This window comes from Oncorhynchus mykiss, chromosome 17, assembly GCF_057628025.1.
Source record: "Oncorhynchus mykiss isolate SJ-2025 chromosome 17, ASM5762802v1, whole genome shotgun sequence".
Taxonomy (NCBI): domain Eukaryota; kingdom Metazoa; phylum Chordata; class Actinopteri; order Salmoniformes; family Salmonidae; genus Oncorhynchus; species Oncorhynchus mykiss.
In genome coordinates, this window is record NC_143038.1 from 20,105,607 (window position 1) to 20,132,554 (window position 26,948).

The following is a 26,948-nucleotide window of genomic DNA, read 5'->3' on the forward strand; positions in this document are numbered from 1 at the left end:
CAAGCTAAGTTAAGACCAAGTGAATTTATAACAAATGTTTAATGTATTCAAAGCATTTGGGAATTTCAGTGAATAGCTGAACTTCCTTTACAGTGAACAAACATGTTCTGGGTAAAAAAAAAAAGTGCATGCTGTATGATTTCCACTTTCAAGCCCTTAATATGTTACATTTCTTGAAATCAATTGAAATATGGTTTGATGTCAAAGTGGCAGTTCACATTTATTGTACCCTGTTCTCTTAAATTGACAACATACACAATGTAACAATATTTAATGTCAGTGCAAATGTTTAGGCCTATTTGGCTTATTATACAGTTGTACTTTGCCAGTACTAAGCTCAGAGGGTGTCATTTAGCAGTAGTTGAAATTATCAAAGAACAGTGGGACATTTTTTTAAATGTAACTTTAAATAATTATTAACATATTTTTGTAGTAGTTGCAAAACAAATAGGAAACAATGTGAACGGGTCATGATTAGCACACGCAACATTTATACCTTTTAACAAACACACCTGTTTACTGCTCTTTGTTAAGCTTTACATATCAGCCTCAAGGCCTTCGTCAGAGCTTTTGTCAGTGTTTTACATTTTTTGAGATTGGAGTATAAGGAAAACAAGCATATGTTACCAAATATAACAAGGTGTATTTCATAACTATTCTAATAGTGTGTACATAATATATTAAACAAGACTGTGAAACCACAATGAGGACATTGACCCGTCAAGCAAGTTTTCATAAATCATTGGGTACAGTACAAGAAAAAACGTCAGTTATCTGAAGTGGAGGCATTAACTTAATGTTCACATTTACAACATAACAATCACAGACAAACATATGTAAAGCTGTCATAAAATGAGTGCCACTTTATTTGCAATAGGCAATCACACAATGTAATAGTTTACTTTTAAATGGATTATTCTTAACATGTAATCGAGTGTGTGAGTGAGTTTTTGTTGTTGTTGAACTGGCAATATTCAAGTTCCCACATCTAAGCAGCCATGTCCAGAGAGCTATGTATTGCTCTCCCTTGTAAAGGTTTTCCGAGTTTCTTAGGTACAGTGGCCAGTTGTTACAACACATCTAAGCAACCATGTCCACAGAGCTGTCTGTTTTTTTTCTGTAAAGGTTGACAAATGTCTTTGGTACAGTGGCCCATGTGGTTCTGTTGTCAAAGTGCACCACAGGTCAGTAAAGGTCCTTGTTTGACGTGGGGGGAGACTTGTGAATTCTTTAGTGATTATGGTTGCATCAGCCACTGTGCCTCTTTGTGAAACACAGAGCCTAAATTTACCACAAAGTGTTTCCGGACAACTGAGATATGTCAATAACAAGTCTTCCCTGCTCCCCTCGCAAACAGTTTCCTACGAATAGAGAAGAATGTTAGATAATTGTTGCTTAGCTTTTGATTGCGTGTCCAAGCAGTGACTTTCTCGAGATTTGAGCTAAACGAACCAACAAATGCATCAAGGCTCTAGCAGCACACTTTAGTACAGCCCTCTGAAGTGATACAATAACCAACAACTATTGGGAGAACTACATCCATTTTGGTCAGGAAGAACCCCACAACCTCGTCAAAGTCCTACCGTGGCATTGAAAAGAGAGGTGGCATTGCCTTGCGTGGCAAGTTGCCACCATGACTGGATGGGAACCATGGCTTGCTGCAGGACCTTGTCTCTGTGCCACTGCTCCAGGCAGTCCAACGCTTCTGGGAAGGCCTTGCTCTCAAACTTGTTGGCAAACATGCTGTTTCTGTCGATGATCCACTGCAAATCCTCCAGACCATAGATGCAGATGTCCCTAACATAGCGGCCTGCGGAAAGACATGCAGCAGAAAGGACAGAGATGAGATTCAGCTCAGTATCAAAGTCTATCAACTGCTGTTGCTCAAACAATGGCACCGGAAGGGATGGCTGCCGTTTTACGGGCTCCCAACCAATTGCACAATATTATTAGATTTTTTTCCGCACTAACTTTTTTTTTTGGTACATAATGTTTCTGCTACCTTCTCTTATGACAGACAAGAGATTCTGGATATCAGAACCATGATTACTCACACCGAACTGGACAAATACTTTTTTTCTGTAATCCGTCTAACGCAAAGGATTTACTGCCTTGTGAGAATTAGTCAGCGACTGGGTAACCCGCCTCTCCCATTCGTCCTATTGGCCAACGTGCAGTCACTGGAGAATAAACTGGATGAGCGCCATTTTTGAGACTATCCTGCTAAAGGGACATTTAAACTGTAATATCTTGTTTCACCGAGTCGTGGCTGAACGACGACATGGATAATATAGTTGGCTGGGTTTTCCGTGAATCGGCAAGACAGAACAGCTACCTCCGGTAAGACGAGTGGTGGTCTGTTTATTTGTCAATAACAGCTGGTGTGAAATGTTTGTATTAAGGAAGTCTCAAGGTTTTGCTCGCCTGAGGTAGAGTACCTCATGATAAGCTGTAGACCACACCAACTACAGCGAGACCAATTCAAGACCAAGACCGGAGAAAATCGAGTCAAGACTGAGACCGGAAGGAAGAGGTCTGAGATTGAATCAAAACCGAGGACAGAACAATGTGAGTCCAATTCAAGACCATGATTGTAATTTTGTCATATCACCACCATATTAAGAGTTCAAAATGTTGAGTATTTCTGTGTTCATATTTCAGAACAACATATGGATTCTTTAGACATTTCAGAATAGTGAAAAAATGCAAACTGAGGGAAAATAGAGCCACTCTACAAATTATTACTAATGGGCTTTTACACCTTCAGAGAAGGGCTAAGGATTTATAAAATGATTATAATAATATTATTTTCAATAATGTTCTGATTTAATCTCTTCTGTTTTTGTTGGAAAGGGTTAACAATATATCCAACCAGAAAGGGTTAACAAATATCCAACCAGGATTTTTCTTTGCTGGTCTCTGGGGTGATTAAATATAGGTAAGTCAGCAATTGGCTAGGCCTGCAGAAGCTAGATAAAGACATCTGCCATTCAACTGTATAAGGGTAACATTTTGGAGTGGAATCAACCAATAACATTTTGACTTAATGGGTGGGACCATTTTTACAAAAACGTATGGAAACTTCTGCCTTGAAGGCCAACAGGTCAGTGCACAATAGCAAGCAGTATTTTCCACACGGTCTCGCTAGCTTTTGTTGTCGGCTAGTTTGCAGCTGCTGCAGCAGGTCTTATCAAAGAGGATGTTGCTGCTAATTTGATTGCGTCTCCCTTTCAACTAGAAGTTAAGTTTCAAATCATCTGAGTGGAACTGTTTTTATTTATTGCAGAGCGCTTGCTTTTGTTAGCCATCTCTTGGGGAAAATAACTTATGAACTACTAGTCAAAAGTTTGGACACCAACTAAATCCAGGGTTTTTCTTTATTTTTTAAAACTATTTTCTACATTGTTGAATAATAGTGAAGACATCAACTGTGAAATGACACACATGGAATCATGTAGTAACCAAAGTGTTAAGCAAATCAAAATATATTTGAGGTTCTTCAAAGTAGCCACCATTTGCCTTGACAGCTTTGCACACTCTTGGCATTCTCTCAACCAGCTTCATGAGGTAGTCACCTGGAATGCATTTCACTTGACAGGTGTGCCTTGTTAAAAGTTAATTTGTGGAATTTCCTTCTTAATGCGTTGAGCCAGTCAGTTGGGTTGTGACAATGTAGGGGTGGTATACAGAAGATAGCCCTATTTAGTAAAAGACCAAGTCCATATTATGGCAAGAACAGCTCAAATAAGCAAAGAGAAACCACAGTCCGTCATTAGACGGCAATCCGGAAAATTAAGAACTGTGAAAGTTTCTTTGGGTTCAGTTGCAAAACCCATCAAGCGCTTTGATGAAACTGGCTCTCATGAGGACTGCCACAGGAAAGGAAGACCCAGAGTTACCTCTGCTGCAGAGGATAAGTTCATTAGCGTTACCAGCCTCAGAAATCTGCAATTAACTTCTTGCGTCGAGCCATCCCGGATCCGGGATCGTGACTACAGCCTCAAGCTCATTACCATAACGCAACATTAACTATTCATGAAAATCGCAAATGAAATGAAATAAATCTATTTGCTCTCAAGCTTAGCCTTTTGTTAACAACACTGTCATCTCAGATTTTCAAAATATGCTTTTGAACCATAGCTAAACAAGCATTTGTGTAACAGTATTGATAGCCTAGCATAGGATTATCCCTGGCATTCAGCATGCAACATTTTCACAAAAACCAGAAAAGCATTCAAATAAAATAATTTACCTTTGAAGAACTTCAGATGTTTTCAATGAGGAGACTCTGTTACATAGCAAATGTTCAGTTTTTACAAAAATAGTATTTGTTGACAAATCGCTCCGTTTTCTTCATCACGTTTGGGTAAGAAAAATAAATAAAAAAAATAATTTAAGTCATTAAAACGCGAACTTTTTTCCAAATTAACTCCATAATATCGACAGAAACATGGCAACCGATGTTTAGAATCATTCCTCAAGGTGTTTTTCACATATCTATCGATGATAAATCCTTCGTGGCAGTTGACTTTCTCTTCTGAAGAAATGGAACGCGCATGGACCTAGAGATTACGCAATAATTTCGACACAGGACACCGGGCGGACACCTGGTAAATGTAGTCTCTTATGGTCAATCTTCCAATGATATGCCTACAAATACGTCACAATGCTGCAGACACCTTGGAGAAACGACAGAAAGGGCAGGCTCAATCCTGGCGCATTCACAGCCATATAAGGAGACATTGGAACACAGCGCCTTCAGAATCTGGGGCATTTCCTGTATGAAACTTCATCTTGGTTTCGCCTGTAGCATTAGTTCTGGGGCACTCACAGATAATATCTTTGCAGTTTTGGAAACGTCAGAGTTTTTCCTTTCCAAAGCTGTCAATTACATGCATAGTCGAGCATCTTTTCGTGACAAAATATCTTGTTTAAAACGGGAACGTTTTTTATCCAAAAATTAAAAGAGCGCCCCCTATCTCGAAGAAGTTAACTGCTCCTCAGATTGCAGCCCAAATAAATGCTTCACAGAGTTCAAGTAACACACGTCTGAACATCAACCATTCAGAGGAGACTGCGTGAATCAGGCCTTTTATGTTTGAATTCCTGCAAAGAAACCACTAAAGGACACCAAGAAGAAGAGACTTGCTTCGGCCAACAAACATGAGCAATTGACATTAGACAGGTGGAAATCTGTCCTTTGGTCTGATGAGTCCAAATTTGAGATCTTTTGTTCAAACCGCCGTGTCTTTGAGACGCAGAGTAGGTGAACGGATTATCTCTACATATGTGGCTCCCGCCGTGAAGCATGGAGGTTTGATTTAATTTACAACACCAGGATGAATGCCACTTTTAAAAACATTTTCTAACAAAAGACCACGTAAGATATGGTCGTTTTCATATATTCTTAGAATGTGGGGGAATTACGTATTCTAAGGCACTGGTAAATTTGTGTGCTAAAGGTGAATTTTTTTTTTTTGCAATGGGAAGTAATAGTTGTCAATTTTGATTAGGAAATGTTTATTGATTGTGTTTTTGTATTCTTAGGATTTGGTCCTACTGGCTTTTTATGTAAGTTTATGGACTGCTTATTCTTTAACAATGCCTTGGATAGCTCTTTTTTCCCTTTTCACACACATGCGGAAACCTCACCTGGCTTAACCGGTGCCTCCAGAGACGAAACCTCTCATCACTCAACGCCTAGGTTTACCTCCACTGCACTCACACCCTACCATACCCTTCTCTGTACATTATGCCTTGAACCTATTCTACCACGCACATAAATCTGCCCCTTTTTAATTCTCTGTCCCCAACGCACTAGATGACCAGTTCTTATTGCCTTTAGCCGTACACTTATCCTACGCTGGACGCTTCTGACTTAGAATATGTGGACAATACTAGGTGTCTGGTTAGACTGTAAACTCTCCTTCCAGACTCACATTAAGCATCTCCAATCCAAAATTAAATCTAGAATCGGCTTCCTATCTTGCAACAAGGCATCCTTCACTCATGCTGCTAAACACCCTCTGTCACAGTGCCATCCATTTTTGTCAACAAAGCACCATATACTACCCACCACTGCGACCTGTACGCTCTCCTTGGCTGGCCCTCGCTTCATATTTGTCGCCAAACTTTCTGGCTCCAGGTCATCTATAAGTATTTGCTAGGTAAAGCCCCACCTTAAAGCAGCTCACTTGTCATCATAGCAGCACCCACCCGTAGCAAGCGCTCCAGCAGGTATATTTCACTGGTCATCCCCAAAGCCAACTCCTCCTTTGGGCGCCTTTTCTTCTGCTGTCAATGACTGGAATTAATTGCAAAAATCACTGAATCTGGAGACTTATATCTCCTTCACTAACTTTAAACATCAGTTGTCAGAACAGCTTACCTATCATTGCACCTGTTTTTATTTTTATTTCACCTTTATTTAACTAGGTAGGCCAGTTGAGAACAAGTTCTCATTTACAACTGTGACCTGGCCAAGATAAAGCAAAGCAATGCGATACAAACAACAACACTGAGTTACACATAGAATAAACAAAAGTTGTCAATAACACAATAGAACAAGTCTATATACAGTGTGTGCAAATGGCGTAAGGAGGTAAGGCAATAAATAGGCCATAGTAGCGAAGTAATTACAATTTGGCAATTAACACGAGGGATAGATGTGCAGATGTGCAAGTAGAAATACTGGTGTGCAAAACAATAAATAAAAACAATATGGGGATGAGATGGGTAGTTGGATGTGCTATTTACAGATGGGCTGTGTACAGCTGCTCAGATAGCTGATACTTAAAGTTAGTGCACCTGTACAGATCCCATCTGTAAATAGCCCACCCAACTAGCTCATCCCCATGGTATTTTTTTTCTCCTTTGCACCCCAGTATCTCTACTTGCACATTCATCTTCTGCACATCTATCACTCCAGTGTTTAATTGCTAAATTGTAATTATTTCACCACTGTGGCCTATTTATTGCCTTACCTCCCTAATGTTACTACATTTGCACACACTGTATATAGACTTTTCTATTGTGTTATTGACTGTACGTTTGTTTATCCCATGTGTAACTCTGTTGTTTGTGTTGCACTGCTTTGCTTTATCTTGGCCAGGTCGCAGTTGTAAATGAGAACTTGTTGTCAACTGGCCTAACTGGTTAAATAAAAATGGGGGAAAAAAACATCATGCTGTTTGTGACTGCTGTCTTTCCATCGGCCCTATGCAGTGGTGTAGCAGTGCTTGAAGAAGTGGATATACTCTTAAGTTTGCCAAAAAGTTCCCAAATAGCCCGCCCAGCGACATAAAGGCACCCTGTGGAAAAATCATACGTTTTCATATAGATTTTTCAGATTTTTACATTAAAAAACCTAAAAAAAATGTATTGAAGAAAAATCAATACTCGGGATCTCGGGAGGAAATTACGAGTCCTCACTGTCCAAGACTGAGTACAAATGTATCTGACTGACACTGAGTCCAGTACAAGTCCAGTACAAGACCAGTGGTGACCCGCCATTCAGGGCAGGTGGGGCACACTGATTGGACTGATCATGTCAACATAATACTTTCAAAATCATAACTAACAAGCTAGACAAGCAGTCATCACGTCGACAAACTACTGGCAAATCCTTTTCATATGAAGAGAAATTATAGATTAAACCTATTAGTGCTCATTGGACATAAACATTACACAACAAGTTGGAAATCGCAAATTCAACATTGAGTGGTTTGGAAGGAATCAGTGGCTAACTGCAAGGGTTGCAAAGCAATCACTAGCCTGCTGTTCAGTGGAGTGGGTATATGGTCCAAGTTTGGGTTTAAGGGTCTCATTTCCAAGCTTAGGTACACTGCAGTATCCACCGAGAGGCTCGTGCTGCCAAGGGAATGGCTGACGGCTTGAAAGATGTTTTGGACACTACAGTGAAAATGGGTAACTTTGTTAAAGCAAGGCCCCTGCACTATGCAAGGAAATGGGCAACGAACACTTTTACAACATACAGAAGAACGCTTGTTATCAAGGGGCAAAGTATTGACACATTTCTTTTGAATTGAGAGACGAGCTTAAAGTTTTCTTTACTGACCATAATTTTCACTTCTGACCGCTTGCATGATGACGAGTTTCTCACACGACTGGCCTATCTGGGTGATGTTTTATTTCGCCTGAATGATCTGAATCTAGGAATACATGGACTCTCCGCAAATATATTCAATGTGTGGCGGCAGGGTAGCTTAGTGGTTAGAGCGTTGGGCTAGTAACCGCAAGGTTGCAAGTTCAAATCCCCGAGCTGACAAGGTACAAATCTGTCGTTCTGCCCCTGAACAGACAGTTAACCCACTGTTCCTAGGCCGTCATTGAAAATAAGAATTTGTTCTTAACTGACTTGCCTAGTTAAATAAAGGTAAAATAAAAAATGTGAGGGACAAAATTGAGGCAATGATTAAGGACGGCACACAAGTCTTTCCATCATTGTGTGCAAATTAAGTCAAGCTTACGGACAATGTCAAATGTGATCTAGAGAAGCACCTGAATGAGTTGGGTGTGCAATTATGCAGGTACTTTCCCGAAACGGACGACACAAACATCGTTATCCCTTTGTCTGCCCCTTTCCGATATCTGAACAAGAGAGCATCATCGAAATTACAACTTGCGGTTCTGTGAATATTTAATCAGATTTCTGGATTGGGCTGCGCTCAGCGTATCCTGCCTTGGCAAATCGCGCTGTTAAGACACTGATGCCCTTTGCAACCACGTACCTATGTGAGAGTGGATTCTCGGCCATCACTAGCAAGAAAACTAAATACAGGCACAGACTGTGGAAAATTATTTAAGACAGACTCTCTCCAATACAACCCAACATTGTAGAGTTACGTGCATCCTTTCAAGCTCAGTTATTTACAATTTTCGATGAACAAATAAGGTTTTATATAAGATGGTTAAATAAAGAGTAAAATTATTGCTGATTATTATTATAATATTTTGTGCCCTGGTCCTATAAGAGCTGTTTGTCACTTCCCTCGAGCCGGGTTTTGACAAACTCACACTCATTGTTATGTTTAATAAATGTATCGTGTAGTGTGTGTGTGTGGCAGGCTTACAATGATGGCAAAAAAACATTTGAAAGTGCATTGACCCTGGTACTAAGGGGGTACGCAGTTGGAGGTTGAATGCTTTGAAGGGGTATGAGACTATAAAAAGTTTTGGAACCACTGGTCTAGAGGGTCTACACCAGAAGTTAATGGTTATCCATGGGAAGAATGTAAATGGTGGGTGCAATTAAGCTTGGAATGTGCTGAGTGCAGGGAAAACGATCACGTGGTAGCACTGATAAGGGGAGAAAGCTGTGGATTAGTGATGAAGGGGGTCGAGGTCGAGTCACATTAAGGGAGAAGGAACAGTTTATTTTCCGTATCACTTAATTTCCTGCCTAGCAGTATATATGCCATGTTTAGCGAGAAGGAGGAGCCCACCTAAATTGGGGTATTTCTATTACCACTATTGGAAATGTGTTTTTGTCTGTTCAGTTGTTGGATCCTTTTGGGGTGAATAAACTTGGCCTAAGCTTTCATAGTGTCTTAGGTTCTATATATCAGAGTAAGAATTCAACACAAGCAAAAACTAAAGCAGGAAGTACGAGTGACTCGCTCAATACGGAAGTGGTCAGATGACGTGGATGCTAAGCTACAGGACTGTTTTGCTAGCACAGACTGGACTATGTTAGGGGATTCATCCGCTGGCATTGAGGAGTATACCATATAAATCACCAGCTTCATCAATAAGTGCATCAATGACGTCATCCCCACAGTGACCGTACGTATCATATCCCAACCAGAAGCCATGGATCACAGGCAACATCGCAACCAAGCTAAAGGCTAGAGCTGCCACTTACAAGAAGCGGGACACTAATCCTGACGCTTGTAAGAAATCCTGCTATGCCCTCAGATGAACCATCAAACAGGTAAAGCGTCAAGGTTCTGACACTCGTCGGCTTGTAAACTGTTACGGATTAGAGGGAAGCCCAGCCATGAGCTGCCCAGTGATGCGAGCCTACCAGACAAGTTAAATGCCTTTTATGCTTGCTTCAAGGCAAGCAACACTGTAGCATGCATGAGAGCTCCAGCTGTTCCGGAGGACTGTGATCACACTCCGTAGCCAATGGCAAGAAGGTGGTATGAGGGCCAGACGTCCACAGGTGGGGGTTGTGCTTACAGCCCAACACTGTGCAGGACGTTTGGCATTTGCTAGAGAATACCAAGATTGGCAAATTCGCCACTGGCGCCCTGTGCTCTTCACAGATGAAAGCAGGTTCACACTTAGCACATGTGGCAGACGTGACAGAGTCTGGAGACGCCATGGAGAACGTTCTGCTGCCTGCAACATCCTCCAGCATGACCGGTTTGGCGGTGGGTCAGTCATGGTGTGGGGTGGCATTTCTTTGGGGGGCCGCACAGCCCTCCATGTGCTCGCCAGAGGTAGCCTGACTGCCATTAGGTACCAAGATGAGATCCTCAGACCCCTTGTGAGACCATATGCTGGTGCGGTTGGCCCTGGGTTCCTCCTAATGTAAGTAAATGCTAGACATCATGTGGCTGGAGCGTGTCAGCAGTTCCTGCAAGAGGAAGGCATTGATGCTATGGACTGGCCTGTCCGTTCACCAGACCTGAATCCAATTGAGCACATCTGGGACATGTCTCGCTCCATCCACCAACGCCACGTTGCACCACAGACTGTCCAGGAGTTGGTGGATGCTTTAGTCCAGGTCTGGGAGGAGATCCCTCAGGAGACCATCCGTCATCTCATCAGGAGCATGCCCAGGCGTTATAGGAAGGTCATACAGGCACGTGGAGGCCACACACACTACTGAGCCTCATTTTGACTTGTTTTAAGGACAGTACATCAAAGTTGGATCAGCCTGTAGTGTGGTTTTCCACTTTAATTTTGAGTGTGACTCCAAATCCAGACCTCCATGGGTTGATACATTTGATTTCCATTGATAATTTTAGTGTGATTTTGTTGTCAGCACATTCAACTATGTAAAGAAACTATTTAATAAGAATATTTCATTCATTCAGATCTAGGATGTGTTATTTTAGTGTTCCCTTTATTTTTTTGAGCAGTGTATATACATACATACATACATACATACATACATACATACACAGCCAAAGTCAAGTTTACATACACCTTAGCCAAATACATTTAAATTAGGTTTTTCCACAATTCCTGACATTTAATCCTAGTAAAAATTATCTGTCTTAGGTCAGTTAGTATCACCACTTTAAGAATGTGAAATGTCAGAATGAGAGAAGAATAATTTATTTCAGCTTTTATTTCTTTCATCACATTCCCAGTTGGTCAGAAGTTTACATACACTCAATTAATATTTGGTAGCATTGCATTTTATTTTGTTTTACTTGGGTCAAACGTTTCTGGTAGCCTTCCACAAGCTTCCCACAGTAAGTTGGGTGAATTTTGGCCCATTCCTCCTGACAGAGCTGGTGTAACTGAGTCAGGTTTGTAGGCCTCCTTGCTCGCACATGTTTTTTTCAGTTCTGCCCACAAATGTTCTATGGGATTGAGGTCAATACCTTGACTTTGTTGTCCTTAAGCCATTTTGCCACAACTTTGGAAGTATGCTTGGGGTCATTGTTCATTTGGTAGACCCATTTGCGACCAAGCTTTAACTTCCTGACTGATGTCTTGAGATGTTGCTTCAATATATCCACATAATTTTCTCTCCTCGTGATGCCATCTATTTTGTGAAGTGCACCAGTCCCTCCTGCAGCAAAGCACCCCCACAACATGATGCTGCCACCACAGTGCTTCACGGTTTGGATGGTGTTCTTTGGCTTGCAAGCCTCCCCCTTTTTTCTTCCAAACATAAAAATGGTAATTATGGCCAAATAGTTCTAATTTTGTTTCATCAGACCAGAGGACATTTCTCCAAAAAGTATAATCTTTGTCCCCATGTGCAGTTGCAAACTGTAGTCTTGCTTTTTTTATGGCGGTTTTGGACCAGTGGCTGCTTCCTTGCTGAGTGGCCTTTTAGGTTATGTTGATATAGGACTCGTTTTACTGTGGCTATAGATACTTTTGTACCTGTTTCCTCCAGCATCTTCACAAGGTCCTTTGCTGTTGTTCTGGGATTGATTTGCAGTTTTTGCACCAAAGGACGTTCATTTCTAGGAGACAGAACGCGTCTCCTTCCTGAGCGGTATGATTTCTGCTTGGTCCCATGGTGTTTATACTTGCGTACTATTGTTTGTACAGATGAACGTGGTACTTTCAGGTGTTTGGAAATTGCTCCCAAGGATGAACCAGACTTGTGGTCTACATTTTTTTTTTCTGAGGTCTTGGCTGAATTCTTTAGATTTTCCCATGATGTCAAGCAAAGAGGCACTGAGTTTGAAGGTAGGACTTGAAATACATCCACAGGTACACCTCCATTTGACTCAAATTATGTCAATTAGCCTATCAGAAGCTTCTAAAGCCATGACATCATTTTCTGCAATTCTTTAGACTGGAGCGTTGGCCTTTGTGGGTTCGATTACAGGCTTAAAATGGCCAGAAACAAAGACCTTTCTTCTGAAACTCGTCAGTCTAGAAATGAAGGCTATTCCATGCGAGAAATTGCCAAGAAACTGAAGATCTCGTACAACATTGTGTACTACTCCCTTCAAAGAACAGTGCAGACTGGCTATAACCAGAATAGAAAGAGTGGGAGGCCCTGGTGCACAACTGAGCAAGATGACAAGTACATTCGAGTGTTAAGAGATCTCTGTCCAGTATCTTTTCTTTTTTTTGGACAGTCTGAGATATGGCTTTTTCTTTGTAACTCTGCCTAGACGGCCAGCATCGCTGAGTCGCCTCTTCACTGTTGACGTTGAGACTGGTGTTTTGCGGGTACAATTTAATGAAGCTGCCAGTTGGGGACTTGTGAAGTGTCTGTTTCTCAAACTAAACACTCTAATGTACTTGTCTTCTCGTGTACATATTACCTCCGTTACTTCGACTAACCTGTACCCCTGCACCTTGACTCGGTACCGGTACCCCCTGCATATAGCCTATGTTATTTTATTGTTGCTTTATTAAACTTTAGTTTATTTAGTAAATATTTTCTTAACCATTGTTTGTTTAAGAGCTTTTCAGTAAGCACCTGTTGTATTCGGCAAATGTGACATACGATTTTGATTTGTGTGAACAGTTTGCTTCCTAATCAGAAGACTAATCTGGAATCAAGTAGCAAAACATGCCCTAGACAAGTGAGGTCAAGAGTCAAAACTGACTGACCGGGATAGGGAGTTGTACCTTTGCATCCATTGTGTACTGTCCCCTCTTGGTCCCTCCATTTGATTGTCCGGATCTCGCCACCCCAGCCGCCTCCTACATGACTTCCTGGCGCTTCTAGGAGCAGATAATCGATTCAAAACAGATAATTTCATTATAGCCTCTCACGTGTCACTTGCAGTGCCTTCAAAGTTTTCATACCCCTTGACTTATTCCACATTCTGTTGTTACACCCTGAATTCAAAATTGATTACTTTTTTTTCCTCACCTGTTTACTAGTGTCTGGTGGAAAGCAGACTGAACCAGGTTTTCCTGTAGGATTTTGCCTATGCTTAGCTCCGTTCTGTTTATTTTTTCATCATGAATAACCCATAGTCCTTAACGATTACAAGCGGGGGGTTGTTGAATCTGTGTTTTGAAATGAATTGCTCGACTGTGGGACCTTAGAATTATTATTTTTTATTTATTTATTTTTTACCTTTATTTAACCAGGCAAGTCAGTTAAGAACACATTCTTATTTTCAATGACGGCCTGGGAACAGTGGGTTAACTGCCTGTTCAGGGGCAGAACGACAGATTTGTACCTTGTCAGCTCGGGGGTTTGAACTCACAACCTTCCGGTTACTAGTCCAACGCTCTAACCACTAGGCTACCCTGCCGCCCCAATTATCTGTATGTGTGGGGTACAGAGACGAGGTAGTCATTCAAAAATCCTATTATATACTATTATTGCAAACAGTAAGTCCATGCAATGTATTGTGTTGTTAAGCAAATTTGTACTCCTGAATGTATTTAGGCTTGCCATAACAAAGGGGTGGAATATTTGACTTATTTTTCCTAGCCACTGTGCTTCTGAATTTCTTTCTCTTTGGGGTTTTAGGCTGGTTATCTGTAAAGCACTTTGACAACTGCTGATGTAAAAAGGGCTTCATAAAATACATGTCAATGAGCTACGCTGGTTTACTTTACTTCAAACAATGTGGGCATGTTGAACCCATTCCTTTTAAGTTTCAAGGCTAGAAGTAATCTTTGAACACTCAAAATAAATGTACTGTAAGTCAGCCTTTCACGAACTCAGTTACTTGGCCACCAGGATTTATCGACTAAGCATATCCATTTCGTCTCCTAGGTTTTTGCTTTTGGATACATTTCAAATTGAAAAGGTTGTGTGTGGCATAGCTATGCACTCATGGAAAGATTGTAGATGTGTTATCTGTTTTCCTCACGGATTTAACATTGATATAAGCTCAGAACCACTTGTGTTACAGAGATTACAAGTTGCTTTTTATGTGCTGTTTGTAAACTTGTACTTTACCTTTAATGTGATTGAGCGTCACCCAGTAGTGCTCATCTGGGCTGAATGCGTCCTTGGACCACTCTAGCAGGTCTCTGGACACATGACTCCTCAGTACAAACTCCACAAAGGTCCTGGTTAGTGCGTAGTAGGCTGTACCAAAGTACATCTGAAGCCTGTGGGGCGGAGCACCTTTCTTTGGGCCTCCGCGCTTGGGGGCCACGTGGGAGCCCCTGACTTCCCTGTACTGCAGCTGAGTCCGGTGCCTCATAGCCGCAGGCTGCTTGATGCCCGGGGTCATGTTCCTGTCCCTCCACTCCTTGCTCTGCATGTAGCGCACCAGCTCCAGGTTGCTCTTTACAGGGAAGTCCTGGCCGCACAAGTTGAGCACCTTCCTCCAGGGCACAAGCGATGCCGCCAGGTCCCTCATGCAGTTGATGTCGGCCTGCAGCCGTGAGAAGCCGGCATAGGTCACCATCTCGCTGTGGCTGGCCAGGAACACATTGGGAAAGCAGCCCACAAGGCTCTCCACGGCTTCCCTGTACTCCCGCGGAGCCTTGGCGTCCACGTGGATACAGTAGACATTCTGCGGCATGTAGATGGCCCGAAGCAGGCGCACCAACAGCTCCAGCTCCTTGTGTACAGTGAGGATGAAGGCCAGAGGGTAGTCTTCCTCCTCCCGGCTCAGTGGGCTGGTGATGAAGTGAAGCTCCCTCACCAGACGGGAGCAGTCCTGGTCCCCACCTCGATTTCCCATACTCAGAAGATAGCTCTCCACCTGGCAGTCATGGCGTTGCCATGCTGTTGAGCCCTTGGTGCTGGGGAGGAAAGCTTGGCAGTACTTAGAGAATGGCCTGCAGCCCAGGGGCCCACTCTGACCCTGGGGATCTGTGCCAGCCATGGCCCTCAGGTAGATGACTGAGCAGATGAGCATGCATATTCCCAGGCAGAACAGGAAACTGCGCTTTGCTCCTTCCAGCTGGAGCATAATAGTCCAGCACTGGACGGACACCACACAATCACCGGCAGCAAAAGACCAGGGTTAGGCTGTACTGTAAAATGACAAAGCCAGACTTGAGACATTAAAAGTATTGTAAAGACTCATACCCTTCCATACTTTTATGGAAGATTATTGAAAAATAACCACAATTATCAGCAAGGTTTTACAACCATAAGAATAATCTGTTTCCTCATTGCAATTCATATGGGGATTCTTTCTAAAGATGTTTAAAAACCCAGCACACAGCAAAGATGAGTAGCTTTTTATGGAGTGCTTATTAATCCGATCACAACAGATGATACAAGTGAGTAGAGAGGAAATACTTAGATAATGCTGCTAGATGGACTGAGGAAGCTGGCTCAGGAAATTGAAGAAATGAATCATTAAGCAATGCAAGAGACAGACTCATAGACATCAGAATAGAAATGCACATTTGAATTTTGAACCTAGCCATGCAAACAAGGTTTGTATTTTTGCAGTATACAGGTTTCGAAATATGGAAATGCTCTAGCTCCTAGATACACAATACCCTGGATCTAAATAGGATCACACAGCCATAATTAACATCATACATTTTCTTAATCACTTGTAAATCAAAGTAGGTCTACCTGTTGTTCCTGCTAACAGATTGGTTATATTTTGTAAGAAGTGAGCTACACTGCTTCGCTCATTCACTGCACTACCACTGGTGGAGAATCAATAAGAATCCAGTTGCTCTTATAACACCCTCTGCAGTTGCCTGATAGCACACTAGAGAGACTTATTCACCGGAGACTTGCCAGAACCCGATAATCAGTGGCAGCCTGTTAAAGAGATTTGGACATTGGGCTTGTTATGTGAATATGTAATGAAATCCCAAGGGTCTCCCACATCAACTACACAGGCCATTGTGACATCAAGGAAAAAAACAACAAGATGCAGTAATTATGTCAACAGACAGGTAGTTGAATAGAACCCCCAGGGATTTATCTCATTCTTGGCTTACTGATTATGAGAGAGCCGTCTTGTTTGCTTATGGCAAACTGCCATTGATTTATTGTTTGTAGTTAATGGGAGACTTTTTCACGAGAAATGAAACCGTCAACTGGCGTTGTTTATTTAGAAACAAAGCAAACTTTGTGGATAGCAGTGTGTCATCCAGTGTGCAATATTTTTTTTTAAATGTGATCCACCTGTTGCCATTTAGTTGGATTAAACACTGCTAGTTCTCATGGAGCCATGCTTTTATTTTATCACCTGTTAATGGATTGAGTAATTAACCAGATATTCCATCACTCCTAGGCATTTGTAATTGAAAGCTTATTGTGGGAATGTTTAATACCACACACATCATTGCATACTACCCTCAGCAACATTTTCATTCAGGGCAAATACAATCTACCATTACCTCCAAGTGTTACACACACACAGAGGATAAGGCTATCCAGTTACCTTAATTGCAGTTGAACCCAGGGTCCTTTTGCTGAAGAATAGGTTAAACATTAAGAGCCTTAACAAAAAATGGCGAGCCGGAACCAACAGGGAGTCCAGCCTGGCACACGCAGGGAGCTGGAGCCATGGGTTGTCAAGGGATGTGCTGGTGGAGCTGATGCTGCTGCAGTTTGCTGTGCGTTGCTTTTGTTGTGGTTGTCTCAGGGCGGCGGGTGGCTCGCAAGGTCGTTGTACTCCACATCCGTCTCTGTTTTGAGCGTGTGTGTGTGCCTGTGTGTGTCATTTCTTGCTCTCACGTCTGTGGCTGAGGCGCTCCCACTGCATCCCACCTGAGATGAGGGCCGGCCCTGCCTGGTAAGGGCGGATTCTCTCTCATTTGGCGCACACACACACCCATATACAAGCACTGGCAACCTTTCCCGACAGTCTCCTACCACCTTTAAAATGATCTTCAACTGCCTCGCTTAATTTTTTCTCTCTCTTCATCTCTCACCCCGTATCGCTATTTCTCTCTCATTCTCCTTTCCCAATTTTAGATTTAACACAAAAGCTAAGCAACCCCAATCTTCCTTCCAATGTCAGATTTGCAGCAGTCGCAGCATGGATTATGGATCTTATCCTCGACTCCTCTCTCTCTCTCTCTCTCTGCCTCTCTCGCTCCCTCTCTCCTGGGAGAGTTCTCAGATGGTTCTGCTGCTGTGGCTGGTTTAGTGCTGTGCAGAGTAGAGTGCCGCCGGAGGCAGCGACAGCCTCAGCCAGTGTTTTGTTTGCTGCCTTGTCAGCGACTGAGATTAGTTCTTGTTTTGTTAACAGGGCCACATGGCCAGAGGTCACATTGAGATGACACCAGGACACAATAGGTCCCCCCTGCTGGTGGGCTTTTGTCTTTGTGTGGCCGAGTGTGACGTTATGAGTGTGTGTATATGAACATGAGTGTGCACGTGAGCGTTTGTCACTCATTAATGAAAATAAACATTCACTAGTAATGCACAGGTCTGTTTTTATTAAAGAAGGGGGAAAGAACACAACAGAAGCTGTTGATTTGAGTAGAATAGTCATTTGTCCCTCCATTACTCCACAATTTTGCTTTTAGCCTGCCAAATTATGGATATAATGGCCTCCCCTCTTATCACTTTCTGTTAAATGAGGAAGAGCTCGGTTTTTGTTTGGAAAGTGTATTGGAAAGTTGGAAAGCAGTTGGCATCAGTTTCCAGTGATCCTGCTGACCAAGGATGGGTCTGAGAAGCTATTTGGCATCGCAGCTAGCCTAGCTGCTAGCTAGCTGCATATCAAGCTAGCGAAGTTTTCTTGAATGCAGCCCGCGACGAGGTTAGCCATTGTGGCTGGGACCGTGGATTGTCCTGGGTTTGTGGCTGTCTAGATCCCTGCTGTTGTTTTCAATCTTCCTTGTGACCTGCCCTGTCTGAAACTGAGAGGAGTAACAGCGTAACATACGTTGCTAGCTACTATGACAAGACCAAAGCCGGCGGGAATACCATTGAGGACAGTGGTGTCTCTATCACACGTGAAGGATATTTTAATTGAACAAAAGAGACCTTACAAGCAGTTATTACAAGAAAATAGCTTCAAGTTTGTCCAAATTCTCGTGGATTTTATCAATAAAAGAATGGACGACCTGACCAGAGATTTCCAGGACATGAAGAACAGTTTGCAGTTTTCCCAGGGTCAGCTCGATGAGTTGAAACAAGAGAATGGCAAGATGACAGCAATCTGTAAGTCATTGAGAGAGGACATCAGTTCTGTGTGTGAATTCATGATAACAATGACTGATAAATCAGATTATCTCGAGGGACAATCAAGGCGGAACAACATAGTTGTGGATGGAATCACCACATGAGACCTGGACAGAGTCTGAGGATAAAGTGAGGGAAATGATCTCTGAGAAATTGAAGATGGACCACAGGAAGATTGAGGTGGAGCGTGCACAAATGACTGGAAAACCCACCACCGGCCCAGGTGATTAGGCCCAGGCCAATAGTGGTCAAGTTCCTGAAGTTCAAGGACACGGTTGCTGTTCTGGAAAGAGCCAAGAAAGTATATCTTCCTCTACGAGGACTATCCTGAAGCTGTGCGCCAGAAGAGGAAAGAACTGATCCCTGCCATGAAAGCTGCCAGAGCGCGTGGGGACATTGCGTACATCCGCTATGACAGGCTCATAGGCTCATTGTTCACCCTCCCTCCCAGAAGCATGGAATGGATGAGCAAGCTAATCAAATGGTTTGTAGCCTCAACTCCGCAGCGCGCGCGAACACACACACCAATTGATTAATGGACTGCTGAATGTATTTTTTTTCTTTTGCTTTGTCTGCTCTTTTCAGTATTATGTCTATCGCTGATAAGCTACCCAGGAAAGGGCTGAAAATAGCCCATATTAATATATGTAGACTTTAGAAATAAGGTTAATGAAATCAATAACTTGCTAACATCAGATAACATTCATATATTAGCAATTTCTGAGACTTACTTAGATAATTCATTTGATGATACATCAGTAGCAATACAAGTATACAGAAGTGACAGAAATGCTTTTGGGGGAGGTAATGCTGTTTACAGTGGGGCAAAAAAGTATTTAGTCAGCCACCAATTGTGCAAGTTCTGCCACTTAAAAAGATGCGAGGCCTGTAGGATTTGTAGGATTTTTAATTTATTTATTTGCAAATTATAGTGGAAAATAAGTATTTGGTCAATAACAGAAGTTTATCTCAATACTTTGTTATATACCCTTTGTTGGCAATGACAGAGGTCAAACGTTTTCTGTAAGTCTTCACAAGGTTTTCACACACTGTTACTGGTATTTTGGCCCATTCCTCCATGCAGATCTCCTCTAGAGCAGTGATGTTTTGGGGCTGTTGCTGGGCAACACGGACTTTCAACTCCCTCCAAAGATTTTCTATGTGGTTGAGATCTGAAGACTGGCTAGGCCACTCCAGGACCTTGAAATGCTTCTTACGAAGCCACTCCTTCGTTGGCCGGGCGATGTGTTTGGGATCATTGTCATGCTGAAAGACCCAGCCACGTTCCATCTTCAATGCCCTTGCTGATGGAAGGAGGTTTTCACTCAAAATCTCACGATACATGGCCCTATTCATTCTTTCCTTTACACGGATCAGTCGTCCTGGTCCCTTTGCTGAAAAACAGCCCCAAAGCATGATGTTTCCACCCCCATGCTTCACAGTAGGTATGGTTTTCTTTGGATGCAACACAGCATTCTTTGTCCTCCAAACATGACGAGTTGAGTTTTTACCAAAAAGTTATATTTTGGTTTCATCTGACCATATGACATTCTCCCAATCTTCTTCTGGATCATCCAAATGCTCTCTAGCAAACTTCAGACGGGCCTGGACATGTACTGGCTTAAGCAGTGGGACATGTCTGGCATTGCAGGATTTGAGTCCCTGGCTGCGTAGTGTGTTACTGATGGTAGGCTTTGTTACTTTGGTCCCAGCTCTCTGCAGGTCATTCACTAGGTCCCCCCATGTGGTTCTGGGATTTTTGCTTACCGTTCTAGTGATCATTTTGACCCCACGGGGTGAGATCTTGCGTGGAGCCCCAGATCGAGGGAGATTATCAGTGGTCTTGTATGTCCTCCATTTCCTACCAAGCTGCTTACCGTACCTATCTTCAAACCAAGCCGCTTACCTATTGCAAATTCAGTCTTCCCAGCCTGGTGCAGGTCTACAATTTTGTTTCTGGTGTCCTTTGACAGCTCCTTGGTCTTGGCCATAGTGGAGTTTGGAGTGTGACTGTTTGAGGTTGTGGACAGGTGTCTTTTATACTGATAACAAGTTCAAACAGGTGCCATTAATACAGGTAACGAGTGGAGGACAGAGGAGCCTCTTATTAAAGAAGAAGTTACAGGTCTGTGAGAGCCAGAAATCTTGCTTGTTTGTAGGTGACCAAATACTTATTTTCCACTATAATTTGCAAATAAATTCATTAAAAATCCTGCAATGTCATTTTCTGGATTCCCCCCCTCATTTTGTCTGTCATATTTGAAGTGTACCTATGATGAAAATAACAGGCCTCATCTTTTTAAGTGGGAGAACTTGCACAGTTGGTGGCTGACTGACACATTTTTTGCCCCTGTAATGCTTAGAGAAGATCTTATGTCAAGTGTTGTTGAAGTGTTGTGGTTGCAGGTTCACTTGGCACATCTAAAGCCTTTTCTTTTGGGGTATTGCTATAGGCCACCAGGTGCTAACAGTCAGTGTCTAAATAATTTGTGAAATGCTTGATGGTGTATGTGACATAAACAGAGAGGTCTACTTTCTTGGGGACCTGAATATTGACTGGTTTTAATCAAGCTCTCCACTCAAGAGGAAGCTTCTTACTGTAATCAGTGCCTGTAATCTGGTTCAGGTTATTAATCAACCTACCAGGGTGTTTACAAACAATACAGGAACAAGACTGTCCAAATGTTTCGATCACACTTTGTTCTAAATCTATGTCTGTACCCATTGGATCACAATATAGTGGCTTTATCCAGGAAAGTCAAAGTTCCAACAGCTGGGTCTGAAATAGTGTATGAGATCATACAAAAGATTTTGCTGTGACTCTTATGTGGATGATGTTAAAAATATTTGTTGGTCTGATGTGATTAATGAGGAGCATCCAGACGCTGCACTTGATGAATTTATGAAAATGCTTCTTCCAATTATTGATAAACCTGCACCTGTTAAGAAATTGACTGTTAGAACTGTTAAGGCTCCATGGATTGATGAGGAATTGAAAAACAATGGTTGAAAGAGATGGGTCAAAAGGAGTGGCTAATAAGTCTGGCTGCACATCTGACTGGCTTACTTTCTGCAAATTGAGAAATGTGACTAAACTCAGCAAAAAGAAAAATAAACTTTATTATGAAGCCAAGATCAATGATATAAAGAATGATTGAAAAAAAAACTTTGGAGTCCTTTAAATGAAATTATGGACTGAAAGACAAATTCAACTCCATCTTTCATCGAGTCAGATGGATTATTCATCACAAAACCATTTGATGTTGCCAGTTATTTTAATGATTATTTCATTGGCAAACTTAGGCAGGAAATCCCCACAATGAACAGTGAGCAATTGTGTTAATGCATAAAAAAACAAATAGTGAAAGAAAAGTAGTGCGCGTTTGAATTTTGTAAAGTTAGTGTGGGAGAGGTGGAAAAATTGTTATCGGTCAATAATGACAAACCTGGCATTGACAACTTAGATGGAAAGCTACTGAGAATGGTAGCTGACTCGATAGGAGTGGCTATCTGTCATCTTTTTAATCTGAGCCTAGAGGAAAGTCTTTGTCCTCAAGCCTGGAGGGAAGCCAAAGTAATTCCGCTACCTAAGAGTGGTAAAGCGGCTTTTACTAGTTCTAAAAGCAGACCTATAAGCTTGCTGCCATCTCTTAGCAAACTGTTGGGAAAATTATTTGACCAAATACAATGCTATTTCACTAAACAAATTAACAGCAAACTTTCAGCATGATAATAGAGAAGGGCACTCAATAAATGACTGATTGGTTGAAAAAAGATTGTGGGAGCTGTACTGATAGATTTCAGTGCGGCCTTTGATATTATTGACCATAACCTGTTAAATAAACGTATGTGCTATGGCTTTTCAACTTCTGCCATGTCGTGGATTCAGAGCTATCTGTCTAATAGAACTCAAAGGGTTTTCTTTAATGGAAGCTTCTCTAATGTCAAACATGTAAAGTGTGGTGTACCACAGGACAGCTCTCTAGGCCCTCTACTCTTTTTGATTTTTACCAATGACCTGCCACTGGCATTAAACAAAGCATGTGTCCATGTATGCGGATGATTCAACCATATATGCATCAGCAACCACAGCTAATGGAGTCACTGAAACCCTTAAGTGCTAGACCTCAGCTGAATCTGGTAATGGATGGTGTGGCTGTTGAACAAGTTAAGGAGACTAGATTGTAAACTGTCATGGTCAAAACATATAGATTCAATAGATGGGGAGAGGTCTAGCCGGTATAGATGGGGAGAGGTCTAGCCGGAATATAGGGATGCTCTGCTTTTTTGACACAAAAATCATAAAAGCAAGGCTGTAGGCTCTAGTTTTGTCTAATCTTGATTATTGTCCCGCTGTGTTGTCCAGTGCTGCAAGGAAAGACCTAGTTAAACTGCAGCTGGCCCAGAACAGAGTGGCACGTTTTGCTCTTAATTGTAATCAGAGGGCTGATTTATAAATACTATGCATGCCAGTCTCTCTTGGCTTAGAGTTGAGGAGAGACTGACTGCATCACTTATTTATATAAGAAACAATGTGTTGAAAATACAAAATTGTTTGCATAGTTAACTTACACACAGCTCTGACACATACACGTATCCCACCAGACATGCCACCAGGGGTATTTTCACAGTCCCCAAATCCAGAACAGATTCAAGAAAGCGTACAGTATTACATAGAGTCCTTATTGCATGGAACTTCCTTCCATCTCATATTGCTCAAAAAAACAACAAACCTGGTTTCAAAACACAGATAAACACCTCGCTGCACAACGACTCTCCCCTATTTGACCTAGATTTGTGAGTTTGTGTGTATGCATTGATATGTAGGCTAGGTGTGCCTGTATGTAGTTCTGTCCTTGAGCTGTGCTTGTCTTTTGATGTTCTGTATTAAGTCATTCTGTATTATGCCTCATGTTTTGTGTGGACCCCAGGTAGAGTAGTTGCTGCCTTTGCAACAGCTAATGGGGATCCTAATAAAATACCAAGTACCGAATGTGTGATAGTCATACTGCATATTTATTTTCTACAACTCTTTGCGTGCACGCTGCTTGAAACCACATACAGTACATGTGGAAAGTATACCCCATAATGACAAAGCAAAAACAGGTTTTTAAAATGTTTGCGAATGTGTTAAATTAAAAACAGGAATACCTTATCTACAAAGTATTCAGACCCTTTGCTATGTTACTCAAAATTGAGCTCAGCTGCATCCTGTTTCCATTGATCAACCTTGAGATGTTTCTAAAACTTGATTGGAGTCCACCTGTTGCAAATGCAATTGATTGGACATGATTTGGAAAGGCACACACCTGTCTATATAAGGTCCCACAGTTGAAAGTGCATGTCGGAGCAAAATCCAAGCCACGAGGACGAAAGAATTGTCCGTAGAGCTCCGAGACAGGGTTGTGTCGAGGCAGAAATCTGAGGCACACATTTTATTCAGCTTTGTTCAATTGTATTCTTCATACTATAAAATAATGACACGGAATAATAAGTAAATATTTTCTGCTAAATGAACTAGTGCAGCCCATAGCCATTTGGTATATCCACATCAGGACCTAACATAAGGACAACTCAGAGTATGCTATTTATTTTATTCTGAAATAGATTACATTTTCTACATTCTACTTTAGACCGGTCTAAAATAAATAATGGATTTAGGAGGTGTGGAAGCCAGGAGATGCTAAATGTTTTATATTCATTAACTGTCAATTGCCGTGAGGCCGGCAGTTAGTTGCTTGACAATCACTGGCTGACAAATTTTTGTGAAAACCACAGGCCTAGTCTCCACATGTTATTGGATTGTCAACATTGCAGAACCAAAAATGGGTCTCTGTTGAAGGTTGTGGGTCTTCCAGCCGGACAACAACCCAAACACACATCAAAAAGCACCCAGGAACAAACATTGAACTGTTCTGGAGTGTCCAGCGACGACTCCAAATCCGAATTCCATCAAACCTATGGCGAGATGTGAAAACAGCAGTTAGTGGAAGGCACCACTCGAGTGGGCCAAAGAAGAAGCTCTTTAATGGCTACAAGAAGGCACCTTTTTTTGTTTTTTATCTCAAGTATTAGTTCCTGGGTGCCATTTTGTTTTAGTTAGCTTAATTAGGCTAACATTGTATTTTTAAAAAATGGGTGCCAATATATTTGGCCACCACTATCTTAGTACTAGACTTAGGTTATTTATTGTTTTGTGATTGTAAGTAACTATGTTCCATTGAGATTTGGATAGTATTATTTACTAGGGCTGGGAATTGCCAGTCACCTCACGATACAATATAATCACGATATTTAGGTGCCGATACGATTATGTATTTCCATTTTCAGAATGATATTTGTATTGCGATTCAATACTGTGATTTTGAGATTCCATGGTCCAAATATAATGCTCACTATATGTCTGCTGCAGAGGGACAAGAGAGAGCCATGAGAAAGTTAGTTTTGATCAGTCATGGAAATAAAAGCTCCCTATTTAAAAAGTAGATGGAGAACAAGCTATGAAGGAAAAATACATAAGTTTTGATGCAGGTACAGACAACTAGCGCAAAAATAATATTGCGATATTGTCAAAATAATACTATACTATATATTGTCAAAAATAATATCCTGATATGTAACTATTACCCCCCCCCCCCCCCATCATCACCTTCTTGCTTCATGTCCTTGTTGTGGCTCTAAAGTACACAAAATACATGTTTATATGTTCCTATATTTGCATTGTACATTGTGAATAAAATACAAGACGACATACCCGTAGGGGAGTTTAGAATCCCTACACGTGTTTTCCTTTCATAAACCATCCCCGTAATGTTAAATTAATGGATTCAAATAAGATACTCAAAAGCATAACATATGTCATGAAAATAATGTATATGAATGTCTGGGCTTAACTAAACCTTCTCTTGGTTGCAGTGTGGCGACCCGTTCAAAGACGAAAACCTTGTCGTCCTCAACGGGACCAAGGAAGAGGTGGAAAAACTGAGGGAGAAAATGGAGGAGAAGAGGGCCAAGGCCAAGGCATCAAAGGTACACATTCGTAGAGTTTTCTAATAAAAAATGTAGACATGCATTGATGTCAGTGAAAATTGTACTTACTGTAAGTGGAAGTAAAGATTCTCCCCTTACCGGTTATGTCAGTTACCTGGAATTTACTGTAACATTAACCACGTTTCCATCCAACCATTTCATGCGGATTAATTACATGATGCATAAAAAAAAGTAATGGGCTGATGGAAACACAAAATGCTGGTACAATTGTATAAATGCCAACAAGACAATTCTTTCGTGGTGGAATCTTTTTGTGTCGGTTAAATGAATTGTGCGGGAAATGGCGGTGGAAACGACTTTATTAGCAAATATTGATATAATAACAATCATATTGATGTGAACTTGGAGTCATGTGGCGATATGTTGTGTGGTCCTCCCACTACGATTTGGGAAAGCGTGCAGTTTTTTCAGGATACATAACTTTTTTAAATGTTTTATCATAAACTTCACATGGTGATGCGCTTGATGCTCCTTTCCAATAAATATCCAGGGTTTTATTCTGGTGACATTATGATCCATGCTTGGCTGCCATTTGACAAATACAAATAATATCACTCTTATCCATAATAATCTCATAATGTAGGTAGCCTACCAGCACTGTATCTGCGAGCTGTTGGCTAGAGCGCATATGCCAAGACCAGAGTGGGCACATTTTCTAAACAAGTTTTTGTGACTAAACCATCAGTAGAGTTGAAAATGTGCTGGAAATCCATTTAACTTGTATTTTTCATTCGGTGCATGGGAATTTAGCAACAAAAGTAATTTTTTATGTGCACTATGTCATCACGCAGAGCCTTTTATCCACAAAAGGTCAGTTTGATGGAAACAAGTCTCTGGTGGGAAAATGTCCATATTGTTTGATGCAGATTCAAGACTATTTGCATGAAAATCTGTCGTCAATTGGATGGAAACCTAGCTAATGATCTTTTTTTTCTTCTAGAAACCAAAGAAGAACAAAGTTGCAGAGACTGTTGCCAAGCCATCTGACTCAAAAGGTAGGAAGTGACGATGATGCTTGACAAATATCATATTTTGGTTTTATATACACACAGGCAGAAATTGGTGCAACCAGTTTGCAGAATGAATTAGTTTTGCTTTTCTATATTGATATTTAACCCCCCGCCTAGCTCAGTTGCCA

At 41.6% G+C, this 26,948-nt stretch overlaps 2 protein-coding genes across 7 annotated transcripts in view; one reads left to right on the plus strand and one right to left on the minus strand.

The window, feature by feature from the left end:
• Positions 1 to 26,948, plus strand: part of LOC110493896 (replication termination factor 2) — a 45,213-nt gene that overhangs the window by 7,491 nt on the left and 10,774 nt on the right. For all 4 annotated transcript variants that reach the window (XM_021568475.3, XM_021568476.3, XM_090205031.1 and 1 more), the window contains exons 6-7: positions 25,676 to 25,789; positions 26,751 to 26,805. In XM_021568475.3, the coding sequence (XP_021424150.2) occupies positions 25,676 to 25,789; positions 26,751 to 26,805 (169 nt within the window). The remainder of the gene's footprint in view (positions 1 to 25,675; positions 25,790 to 26,750; positions 26,806 to 26,948) is intronic.
• On the minus strand, positions 24 to 17,688 carry LOC110493894 (putative beta-1,3-galactosyl-O-glycosyl-glycoprotein beta-1,6-N-acetylglucosaminyltransferase 7). 3 transcript variants are annotated; one of them, XM_021568463.3, is made up of 5 exons: positions 17,007 to 17,688; positions 14,597 to 15,627; positions 13,303 to 13,398; positions 1,584 to 1,810; positions 24 to 1,361 (listed from the first exon to the last, which is right to left on the minus strand). In XM_021568463.3, the coding sequence occupies exons 2-5, from the start codon at positions 15,561 to 15,563 to the stop codon at positions 1,050 to 1,052; spliced, it is 1,602 nt and encodes a 533-aa protein (XP_021424138.3). In that variant the 5' UTR covers positions 15,564 to 15,627; positions 17,007 to 17,688; the 3' UTR covers positions 24 to 1,049. The 3 variants fall into 3 exon arrangements, with proteins under 3 accessions (XP_021424138.3, XP_021424139.3, XP_021424141.2); XM_021568464.3 differs by lacking the exon at positions 17,007 to 17,688 and adding an exon at positions 16,184 to 16,327; XM_021568466.3 differs by lacking the exon at positions 24 to 1,361 and having other exon boundaries at positions 1,488 to 1,810; positions 17,007 to 17,447.